At 45.9% G+C, this 12,328-nt stretch overlaps 1 protein-coding gene across 1 annotated transcript; it reads left to right on the forward strand.

The window, feature by feature from the left end:
• Window positions 1–529: 529 nt before the first annotated feature.
• ap5s1 (adaptor related protein complex 5 subunit sigma 1) lies at window positions 530–3,947 on the forward strand. The gene is made up of 2 exons (XM_072577149.1): window positions 530–741; window positions 2,562–3,947. The coding sequence occupies exons 1-2, from the start codon at window positions 560–562 to the stop codon at window positions 2,986–2,988; spliced, it is 609 nt and encodes a 202-aa protein (XP_072433250.1). The 5' UTR covers window positions 530–559; the 3' UTR covers window positions 2,989–3,947.
• Window positions 3,948–12,328: the final 8,381 nt, after the last annotated feature.

Consider the following 12,328-nt stretch of genomic DNA (forward strand, 5'->3'; position numbering starts at 1 on the left):
CCCACAAAGCCTCACTGTATGTATCCTGGCACATTAATCTGCCAGTCCTGTCCCTCCCTTAGCCATGTTTCTATAATAGCTATAATATCCCATTCCCATGTTCCCATCCACATCCTGAGTTCACTGGCCTTAATGTCAGCCCTCTTGCAGTGAAGTAGGTGTAACTTAACCCAATGGGCATGCTTCCCAATATTTCATATTTCCTTATATCCTTTTCAACCCTATAATCCTTTGCCTCTATTCTAAACATTTTCTATTCAGACTTATTATTCTGGAGTTGGTGGGGCTTGGCTTTGGAACTCCTGGCTCAGAGGTAGGGGCAGTACCATTGTGCTTCTAGTCTAGGGTTATCTAACCAGTTGGATGGTCCATTGATAAGTTTCCCAATCCTCAGCCCGCCTGTTCCTAATTCTTCCACTGGGAGTGCTGCTGAGTTGTCACGTGGTACACGGAGACAACGGTCCCCGGGGCGCGGCACTCTGGGATTTGTAGTCCTGGTTTCCCTGGGCGGGAGAGTACCCCCCTGGTTCCCAGGGTGCACCCTGCTCCGGCCGCCATCATGGTGCGGGGCATGGTGCTGCTGTCCCTCGGGCCTGGGGAGCTGTGCCGCCTCGTCTACTCCCGCAGCTGGGCGGCCGAGCGGCAGCCGGGCCCGGCAGGCAGGGAGAGCCCCGCCGAGGCCGAACTCCGCCATCAGCAGCAGAGATTGCGGAGTAAGGAGCAGCTGGCGGCCGTGGCCAGGTAAAAGTGGAGGGGTCCGGGAGAAAGGGGGTTAAAGGGGAGAGAGAGTTAGCCCCTTTGTCCTCCTCTCTCTCCTTTAACCCACCCTTTAATCCCCTATTTCCTCTTTAACCTTCTCCCCCTTTAACCTTCTCTTTCCCCTTTAACCTTCTCCCCCTTTAACCTTCTCTTTCCCCTTTAACCCTCTCCCCCTTTAACCTTCTCTTTCCCCTTTAACCCTCTCCCCCTTTAACCTTCTCTTTCCCCTTTAACGCTCTCCCCCTTTAACCCTCTCCCCCTTTAACCTTCTCTTTCCCCTTTAACCTTCTCTTTCCCCTTTAACCCTCTCCCCCTTTAACCTTCTCTTTCCCCTTTAACCCCCCCTCTCCCCTTTAACCTTCTCTCCCCCTCTCCCCCTCTTTCCCCGTAACCCCGTCTCACCCCAACTCTCTCTTTCCTCTTAAAGGAGAAAGGGAATGGGTTATGGGGAGGAGAGAAGGTTACAGGGGAAAGAGGGGGTTAAAGGGGAGACAAGGTTAACGGGGGAGGGGGCTTGGGGGAGCGTGGGTTAAAGGGGAAAGATGGAGTTAAGGGGGAGAAAGAAGGTTTGGGGGTAAAGAGGATTAAAGGGGAGGAAAGGGGGTTAAAGGGGAATCGTGGTTAAGGGGAAATTGGTGGTTAAAGAGAGGAGAGAGGGTTAAAGGGGAACAATGATTAAAGGAGGGAGGGGGTTAAAGGGGAATGGTGGTTAAAGGGAGGAGAGAGGGTTAATGGGGATAGTGGGTTAGAGGGGAAAGATGGAGTTAAGGGGGAGAAAGAGGGTTTGAGGAGTGGAGAGGGGGTGAAAGGGGAATGATGGTTAAAGGGGAAATTGGTTAAAAGGGGAAGAGAGGGTTAAATGGGAAAGAGCGTGAGGTGAAGAGAGTAGGATCTATGGGGAGGAGGGGATGGAGGATTGAAGTGAGGGGATATGGTGAGGTGAGGGGTGTTAGGAGGGTTTGTAGAGGTCAGGAAAAGGGGTGAGGGGTGGAGGGATGCAAAGGGGAGAGGGGATGGAGGGAAAGAGCGAAACTGTGTGGAGGTGAGAACAGAGGGACGGTATCGTGAGGAATGTTGGATCAGCCATGATCTTACTGATTGGTACAGCAGGCTGGAGGGGCTGAATGGTCCTGTTCCTGTTTCTTACGGAGAGATATTTAACTGGAAGGGAAAGTGGTTAAAGAGGAGATGTGTGGGATTCTGATGGTGGAGAACTAAAGTGGGGGTTAGAGTGAGGGAGATGTGGAAGAAGGTGTAACGAGGGATTTAGGGATGATGCTGACAGCTGGCAGATAGACTGAAAAGGGCATGGTGGGAAATCAATGATGATGATGATGATATTCAAAATGCATAAATCTTTCTGGGTGATAAAGTCAGAATGTGTAAAATCCTGTCCAGTCTTCTAGATGTGGAAAGGTTGCCTAGGCAGCTGTGGCTTGGTAGCAATATTCAATTCTCGAGTGAGGAAACCGTGGGACCAAGAGCCACTGTAGTTGAAAAGAAATCTAGGCTGGCACTCCCAATGCAGTACTGAGCGAATACTCAGTCTGTCCTGTCAGTGTGCAGTGTTTGGATGAGTTTTAACCTGAGGATCTGTTTGCCCTGTCAGATGAGATGTTGAAAGATCCCATGGCATTACTTGCAGAGGAGTTATCCCTTGTTTCTTGGTAGACCAGTGACTATATTTCAAAGGTATTGGCTGTAAAAACACTGTGGGGTTTCCTGAGATTATCTGATGTGTGACCTGATTAGGATAACATTACACAATCGGTGAGTCTGCTTCACTGTGTTTGCTCTTCCAGGCAGGTGAAGTCTTCTTGTATCCTGTCTCGCCAAGCTGCAGAGAAGCCCGTTCCTGATTTTGGGTCTGTGATCACCGAGGAACTCGCTGGCTCTCAGGATTTGGACTTGGGCGTGTTCCGCCTCCCAGCTGGGGACATTTATGTGGAGGAGACCACCGTGGTATGGGCGGCAGTCCTTTCCCTGGGCTTTGCCCTGATCTGCGACTCCCATGAGAACCTAATGCTGGCAGAAAATACCCTGAAAATGATAGTGAAGTACTTCATGCAGCATTTGAACCTGTTGGTTCAAGGCAATGATGTTGTCCTGAAGACCGACAGAATCGAGGCAATCCTGAACACGTTTTTGCCACACGGACAGCTGATGTTTCTGAACTGTTGCTTCATTCAGAGCCTAGAGAAGGAACTGAATGCTTCAATATTCAAATGATGCCCCTTGCTTTTGTTTCTGCCATCCCCTCACTGTCCTGCCAGCTCCTTTTCTCTCTCAGCTTTGCTCTCCCACTTCGCTGAAGGTTCCGTGCTTTTGCCAGCTGGTCCTTTGCTCAGTTTGGAGTGATGTGGGGGAAGAGGCTCTGTGTTTCTGTCCATGCTTGTGTTCAGCAGCAGATACTAACACACATCAAAGCAAAATACTAGAAATTGAAAATAATACAAAGTGCTATAAATATTTGGCAAATTATAGCAACATCTGTGAAGGAAGAATTAAATGAACTTTACAACGTTGTGTACTGCACGATGTAAGACTTCAGGGTCAAGGTTTATATAAGCTAGTTGGATTTCCAGATATCAGAAGCAGGACAGTTAATAACCTGAACACTGACAGGCATTAGGAAGGTTTGAGGATTATTGGTCAAATTTCAGGAATTTTCAAACTGGGTTGTTTTGGGCTTAAGAGTGATAGTTACGGCATTCCTAACTTTAACATTCTTCCTTTACTCGGTTGCTCACTTAGGTAGCTGTTCTGACTGTTGTGCAGCATGACCCTGGACATTTTGAGGAGTGCCTATAATAGAAGTATTATGGTGACATGCTAGGGCATTGGATAACAACGGTTCACTGTTTATCGCGAGCTGCACATTCCTGATTTCAGGCTGGGGTGTGTTGAAGGGCCTGCTGCCTGTCCAGGAGGGCAAGAAAGGAAGGTGATGCAGGAAGGAGAGTGTGGTCTCCTATCCATTTAATGGTCCGTGCAAAGCAACCTGGGAGCTCTCGAAACGAATTGGCCAGCAGGTGTGCTCTGTGCAGACAGTGTTAGAAATATCAGACTTCAACTAGGTAACTCAGTGCTAATCACTGTAACTAAAAACATGGAATTATTTACTGGTCACAGTATGGTGTTGTTTTTATCCAATAAAGATTGCAATTCAAATGCTTGAAAAGTAAAAATGACAACGATTAATAATAGGGACTCATTCCTGAAGAAGGGCTTTTGCTTGAAACGTCGATCTTCCTGCTCCTCGGATGCTGCCTGATCTGCTGTGCTTTTCCAGCACCACTCTAATCTAGAGTAAAGATATACCGTCATGTGCTGGTGTGCTACTCTGTACAATCACATCTTCAGTTCCATACTATCAAACAGCCTGCCATTATTGACTCATCTACCCTCCATCATGAGATATTTTCTAATCGAGCCAATCACAGATGCTAAGACACACGTCCGATAATCTCTCCAACATTGTCTTGAACTGGGTAAAAGTGGAACCTGTCAAAAGGTTGCAGTAAAAGTTTGTGTGGGTGGCTGTGGCTGCGTGTGTGTGTGTGTGTGTGCGCGTGCCCGCTATTTGGAATCTTACCCCACAAAAGCAGCAGCAGCAGCATTCTTGATGTTGGTGTACAGTCCGGATGCCCCGGTGAAGGGCTGGGGTGTACCAGGTGGGTGAGGGGGCAGTGTTGTATGGGGTTGGGGGCAGAGGGTGGTGTCGGGTATGGGGGCGGTGTCATGGGCGGGGGGCAGTGTTGCACTGGGTTGGGGGCGAAGGCGTGGTGTCGGGGGGTGGGGGACAGTGTTGGGGGCGGGGACAGGTGTTGCACGGGTCAGGGGTGGGGCCTCGTGTGCAGTGTGCTGCTGCAGTCTCCTGAACGGGGAGCAGACTTTAAAAACTCCGAGCCCCAGAAGAAAGGCATTTAATCGATTATCTGAACGAAATAGTGTCTGCCCATCACGTTCGGATAATCGAGGTTCCTCTATAATGAGGAGCTGAATTAAGACAACAGCAGCACACCAGAACTTCAAGAGAGTCGGGGCAAGGAGAAGCTGAAAATCACTGGACCAGAGGCACTACCCCCCAGGGTTCTGAAGGAGATAGCCAAGGAGATTGTGAAGGCATTGGTGATAATCTTTCAGGAATCACTGGTTTCTGGGAGGGTCCCAGAGGACTGGAAAATGGCTAATGAAACAGCCCCGTGTAAGAAGCACTGAGGCAGAAGACATGAAACTATGAGGTGGTCAGCCTGACCTCGGCTGTTGGTAAGAGTTTAGAGACTGTTATTAAGGATAAGATTATGGCAGTGCATGGTAAAATAGGGCTGAGTCAGCATAGCTTCATCAAGGGGAGGTGATGCCTGACAAAACTGTTTGAGGATATAATGAGCAAGCTAGATTAAGGAGAACCAGGGGACATGATCTATTTGGATTTCCAGAAGGCCTTTGACAAGGTGTCGCTAAGAATGTAAGAATCCATGGTGTTAGGAGCAAAGTACTGGCACAGATAGAGGATTGGATAACTGGCAGATGATAAAAAGTCAGGATAAAGGTGTCTTTTTCAGCATAGCAACCTGTGGGTGACAATTGGAGTTCCGCAGGGATCTGTATTGGGGCAACAACTATTCACATCATACATGAATGATATGGACAAAGGAACTGAGGGCACTTTTGCTCAGTTTGCAGATAACACAAAGAATAGGTGGAGGGACACGCAGGGTTGAGGAGGCGGGAGACTTAGATAGGCTGGGAAAGTGGGTAAAGTAGTGGCAGATGGAATAAAATGTGGAAAAGTATGAGGCTGTGCATTTTGGTAGGAGGAATAGAAGTGTAGACTATTTTCCAAATGGGAAAAAGCTTTGGAAATCTAAAGAACAAAGTGACTTGGGAGTCCTGGTTCAGGATTCACTTAAGGTTAACATCCAAGTTCACTTGGCAGGTAAGATGCCAAATATGATGTTACCATTCGTTTCCAGAGGGCTAGAATACAACAGCGGTGATGTACTGCTGAGGCTATACAAGGCTCTGGTCAGACTGCAGTTTCAGGCCCTGAATCTAAGGAAGTATATGCTAGCCTTGGAGGGAGTCCAGAACAGTTTTACAGGAACGATCCTATGGATGAAGAGCTTGTCATATGAGGAGCAGTTGAAGACTCAATTGTACTTCATAGAGTTTAGAAGGATGAGGGGAAATCTCATAGAAACTTACAGAATATTGCAAAGCCTGGATAGAGTGGACATGGAAACAATGTTTCCACTAATAGGAGAGACCAGTCTCAGAGTGAAGGGATGACCCTTTAGAGCAGAGAGAGAGAAGGAATTTCTTCAGCCAGTTGGTGGTGAATCTGTGGAACTCATTGCTGCAAAAGACAGTGGAGGCAAAGCCATTGAGTATATTTAAGACCGAGGGAGAAGGGAGGAGAATGGGGTTGAGAAACATATCAGCCATAATTGAATGGAAGCGAAATGGCCTAATTCTGCTCCTATATCTTAAGTCTTAAGATGCTAGATCTGCTGAGATCCTCCACAGTTTCTGTTTTTGTTTCAGATTTCTGGCATCCTTAGTTCTTTGTTTTCAGTTTTAATAATATCTAGTTAGAACTGTAGGTCTGATTTGAGAAATAAGTTTAAGTAATTAGGTTGGAAACTCTGTCAGATATCTTTTCGAGTTTTGCTGTCCATAGTTAGGGGGGATATTCATTCATCTGGCCAATCAGAGTATGACTGTAAAGGTACTGAATAAGGTTACTGTTGAAGGATTATTTTACAAGATACTTAAAATATTTAAACAAAATTGATCAGTTAGAAACAGAGAAACTGTTTCCTATGTCAGGAGAATTGAGAATGGGGGGGGGGGGCTGATGAAACTAATTAAATGAAGGAAATAAGAGTAAAATGTGACTTCACAGGGAAACAGGTGCGAATATTTTGTTTACTTACCGTCTGAAGCCCAGAAAATGTGTAAGGTTTCATTAGTATTAGTAAAGTTTGACTTGTAATAAATTCTACTGGGAGTACTATAGAGAATCAATGTCCTTGAGGGGGTTTATAATCAGTAAAGTTGAACTTGGTGCTGCTATTTAAAGGAGAGACTGATGGTGTAGTGCAGTGAAATGTGGCCATCTGCTGGTAGACAAACAGTACAGTGTTTGGACCTCTGACAGGACTGTGGTAACTGAGTGGATAAGCACTGTGATACTTCACTCCCTGTTTCCAAGACTGTTGTGACCTACGAAAGGAAAGGCTGAATTTGAAAGGAAGGAAACAGGCAAAAACTGATAGGAATGAAGTGAGAACACTTAGTTCAGTACTTCCATATTGAGTTCTTGACGAGCCCAACTTTAAGGCACTTGAGCATAATATCCAGGTTGATAATTCAGTCCTATGCTGAGTATATGCTGCACTGTCAGATGCTCCACCTTTCAGATGGTACGTTAAACTTGGGTCCATTTGCTCTCCGGGTGCTATTCTGCAGAATGGGGAGTTCTCCCTGCTGTTGTGATCAATATTTCCTCATACATTTTTAAAAATTAGAATCCTTACCTTGCAGAAAAAGGCCATTCAACCCATTGAGTCTGCACTGACCCTCCAAACACCCAGTCCTGTACTTTATCTCCATAACTCCACACATTTCCCATGGCCAATCTACCTGTCCTGCACACTACCAGGCAACTTAGCATGGCCAATCCACCTAACCTGCACATCTTTGAATTGTAGGAGGAAACTCATGCGTACACAAGAAGAATGTGTAAACTCCACACAGGCAGTCACCCTTGGGTGAAATTGAACCCAGGTCAGGAGTACTGTGAGCTAGCAGTACTGACCACTGAGCAACTGTGTCGTCCCTTAATGGTGTTTTTCATATTGTTGGTTTTAGATGGACTGTTTTAAAAACCATGGATTGTGGAAAGGGTTATTGCACCATTTAAAAGCAAGTTACCTGTAAATGTAAAGTCTCTGTAATCATACCAGAGGATAAGACCACTCTCTCATTGGGGAGAGATTAGGAAGGGGTGGCAGTATAATCTGAAGCCGCCCCCTCTCAGGTGAGGGGAGGGATTGAGTAGGAAAGTCTTTCATGGTAACTTCAGCTAGTGTGGGAATTGTAGCCATGTTGTTGGTTTTGCTCTGCATCACACGCCAGCTGTCCAATGAATTGTGCTAACCGACCCCCAATCTTGTAAGTGCTGTTTACACTACTGTTATGTTCAAACAGCTGGGGAGATTTCTATGGATGAGCTGGGGCTATAGTATGTGTGCAAAACGTTTCAGTTGCCAACAGGTAGCTGATTGGACTGTGATGTAATGACCAGCTATCCTTGCCTACCAACAACTGTGTGATTGACGAACCTGTCCCAACAGTCACTGCATCAGAGGTCAGATCAGTTTTCCTCTGTGTGAATCCAAGGAAGGCGATGGGACCAGATGGAGTACCAGGCTGTGCACTCAGAGCATGCACAGATCAACTGGCAGATGTCTTCTCAGACATCTTCAACCTCTCCTTGCAGCAGGCCACAGTCCCTGCCTGTTTCAAGAGGGCCAACATCATCCCTGTGCCTAAGAAGGCTCATGCAGCATGTCTCAATGACTACCACCCAGTGGCTCTAACGTCGGTGGTCATGAAGTACTTTGAAAGGCTGGTCATAACATTAATCAACTCCAGCCTCCCCACTACTCTTGACCCACTCTAAATTGCCTATCGGATCAACAGATCCACGTCAGATGCCCTATCACTTGCCCATCACACCTCCCTAGAACATCTTGACACCAAGAACAGCTACGTAAGAATCCTACACATTGACTACAGTTCAGCCTTCAACACTATTATCCCCTCGAGCCTAATTACTAAACTTAGTGGTCTCGGACTAAGCCCCACTCTCTGCAACTGGATCCTCAGTTTCCTGACCAACAGGCCACAATCAGTGAAGATTGGGGACAATATTTCATCCTCACTAACACTCAACACTGGAGCCCCCCAGGGGTGTATACTCAACCCCCTACTGTCCTCACTGTATACCCATGACTGCCTTGCCATACACCAGACTAATGCCATTTACAAGTTCACTGACGACACCACCATAGTCAGTCGAATCTCAGATGGCGACGAAACAGACTACAGACGGGAGGTGGAAGACCTGGAAAAATGGCGCACTGAGAACAACCTAGCTCTCAATGCTAGCAAAACCAAGCAACTCATTATTGACTTTTGGTGGGATGTTGCTCATGCCTCCCCTACACATTAACAGCACAAAGGTGGAACAAGTGGAAAGAGTCAAGCTCCTGGGAGTGATCATCCACAACAAGCTTTCTTGGATTCTTCATGTGGACGCACTGGTTACAAAGGCCCAGCTTCATCTCTTCCTCCTCAGGCAGCTGAGAAAATTTGGCATGACAACTTTATTCCTGATGAAGGGCTTTTGCCCGAAATGTCGATTTCGCTGCTCGTTGGATGCTGCCTGAACTGCTGTGCTCTTCCAGCACCACTAATCCAGCAAATACCATTGCCAATTTTTAAAGGTGCATGATCAAGAGCATTCTGTTTGGATGTATCACTACCTGGTCTGGTAACTGTACCATTCTAGATCAGAGACAGTTACAGAGAGTGGTGAACTCGGCCCAGAGAATCACAAAGGCCAACCTCCCATCTATAGAATCTACCTACCAGGCCCGCTGTCAAGGAAAGGCCGCTAGCATTCTCAAAGATCCATCCCACCCTGGCAATGTTTTTCTACAACATCTACCATCGGTTAGCAGGTACAGAAGCCTGAACACACGCACCAGCTGGTTTCAAAACAGTTACTATCATACTGTTGTTAGAATACTGAATGGACTCACAAACTCTTAGCGTTTGCCTGTACCTGTGTTTTGGTTTTTGCCGCTGTTTACCTATGATTTACTTATCTATGCTACTTAACTCTGTGATCTGCCTGTATTGCTCACAAGACAAAGCTTTTCACTATGGCTCAGTACACATGACAATAAATAAATTCAATTCAATTTGATTGGCTCCCGGATAGCGGAACTACAGTGTGTTTAAGTTTTGGTCAGAGGATATCGAATCTCCGGAAAGGCAGGAACTGTGCTTTTCTCTGAAGTACGAGCACCTCAAGCCTGACGAAAGTTGTTGTACACTGTGACTTCTAATCAATAAATCATAAACTTTGTAAGTACCAACCCTGTGTCTTCTGCAAACAAGTGAAAGGACCTGGAGAAGGAACATCAAGGAGCAGCAACTCTTAAAAAGACACAAAGGTCATCTCAGCAACCACTGGGGATAGGAACCATTCAACTACCTTTCTATCTACCTTTAGAATCCCTACAGTACATAGAGAAACATTCAGCCCATCAAGTCTGCACTGACCTTTGAAGTGCATCCCACACAGAGCCCATGGGTTTTTGATTGAACCATGGCTAACCCACCTAACTGCAGGCAGTGCAACGAACCTGCAGTCCTTTGGACTGTGGGAGGAAACCGGCAGAAGCCCATGTAGACCCATGGAGAATGTGCAGACTCCACACAGACTGTTACCCAAAGCCGAAATGGAAACCAGGTCCCTGATGCTGATCACAGAGCCACAGTGCCACTATAGTTTGTGACACTCATATTTGTTGTGTGCCTGCATCTGTCTGCAGGGAGAGTTTTATAAGAAGGTTAGAGTTTTAATTGGAGTTGTATGTGGACTGTTCCTATTTATCTGTAATTGGAATCTGTTTAATTATAATGAATCATAATTCTTGTCAAGTTCAGAAACTGGGTCTGTGCTTTCTGCCAAAGTGTGTCTAAACAGACAGGCACATTGAGGAATTCTCTGCACTGTTTGAAATATGTAATTTTTGTGACAAGTCAAGGAATAGCAGGGATTATTTTTCAGGGCTTTACTCAGCAAGGCAAATCACTTAACTGACACCATTAAACCTGAAGATCTGGCGCTTTTCTGCAAGTTACCCTCCAAATGACACAAACTTGATGTGGAACTTTGTTATCATCCCTTCACTATTGCTGGGTCAATATCCTGGAACTCCCTCCGTAATGTGAGGTGCGGGTGTCCCTACAGCCTGAAGGATTGCAGCTGCTCCAAAAGGCAGTTCACCACATTTGTTTCCAGAGCAATAAGCAATGGCAATAAATGCTAGCGTAGCCAGTGATTCCCACATCTCGTGAAATAATTAAAAGAAATTGGGAGGGTTCAAGTGGAGTGAGATAGGAATAGAATGATAAATGATTCCCTAATGATATATGATTAGAACAACAATTTCACTGCAAAGAGGGGGAGGAACCAGTAGTCTAAGTGAACGTTATGTAGGTAACAAAGCTAACATCTGCATAGTTTATAAAGCTAGCAGTATCAGGAAGGCACAGAAATAAATGGTTCCTGCAAGATGTTGTAGGTTTTCATTAGTAGAGATTAATGTAGAAAAAATGCAACAGTAAGACCAGTGAATGTAGTGGTTATTTCACTGATTGAATGATGTAGATGTTTAGACTTCTGATCTTGCATTTATCTGGATAGATGCAAGATGTCCAACTTTCAAAAGAAGCAACAATTTATGTTGTGTGAGAAAAGGATGTTGATTGTTTGGTGCATTGAGTCTGATTGGTTACGGTGTTACCATAGAGAATTCATTAAGGGATCATTGTCTCCCAGATTTTCATTCAGAAAGTTGCAATGCCTACATATTACTTTCTCCTACCCAGGTTCGATTCCACCCTTAGCGAAAGGTGGGGTTTGCCCATTTGTCTGCATGGGTTTCCTCCAGGTGCTCGGGTTTCCTCCCACAGTCCAAAGATGTGTGGGTTATGTGAACTGGCCATGCTAAATTGCCCATAGTGTTCAGGGATGTGCATGCTCGGTGGATTAGAAAATGCAGGGTTACAGGGATGGGGTGTGTCTGGAAGGGATATTGTTCGGGGGTCAAAGCAGACTTACTGGGCCAAATGGCTTGCTTCCATACTGTAGAGAATGGTTCTATGTTGTACATCCATAAAGGTATTGGTAGGTGTACATGCCCACTGAATCTTGCCCTCATCCTGTTCCTGATTGTTTAAAATGTTCACAGTGAGCCTTACGAGTTGCTCCCTCTGATTCTGAATGCACACCTATGGTCCATAGACCATGCCCGTGATAATCATCGACACCACCTGCTCTCCACCTCCTCCCATCCCTTCAGTCGAAACGTCTTAAAACTTGTATCAATTTCACACCCTGGGCTTGTGGATAGTCCAGTAAAACGTACAAGTATTTTCATGGAGCGTACTGGCATCATCACGATTTTAACCTGAAATACTTTCGACATTCTCTTTCCTAGTGGAAGTCGGAAGAGAGCAGCAGTCGAGATCGTAGAACAGTACAGGCCCTTCAATCCACCATGTTTACACCGACCACAATGCCGTTCTAATCCTATCTGCCTGGACCCATCTCCCTTTATCTCCTGCCTGTTCACGTGTCTGTCTAAATGCCTCTTAAACGTTACTTTTGTATCTGCTTCTACCTCCTCCTCTAGCAGCACGTTCCAAACACCCATTACCCTCTGTGTGAAAAAGAAAACTTGTCTCACACATCTCCTTT

Source organism: Chiloscyllium punctatum, chromosome 1 (assembly GCF_047496795.1).
Source record: "Chiloscyllium punctatum isolate Juve2018m chromosome 1, sChiPun1.3, whole genome shotgun sequence".
NCBI classification, from domain to species: domain Eukaryota; kingdom Metazoa; phylum Chordata; class Chondrichthyes; order Orectolobiformes; family Hemiscylliidae; genus Chiloscyllium; species Chiloscyllium punctatum.

What these genes read in the sequence shown, in the direction of transcription:
- ap5s1 (XM_072577149.1), top strand. Translation starts at nt 560, where the DNA reads ATGGTGCGGGGCATGGTGCTGCTGTCCCTCGGGCCTGGGGAGCTGTGC. An exon ending in CAGCTGGCGGCCGTGGCCAG is followed by an intron (nt 742 to 2,561) that starts GTAAAAGTGGAG and finishes TTGCTCTTCCAG; the next exon opens with GCAGGTGAAGTCTTCTTGTA.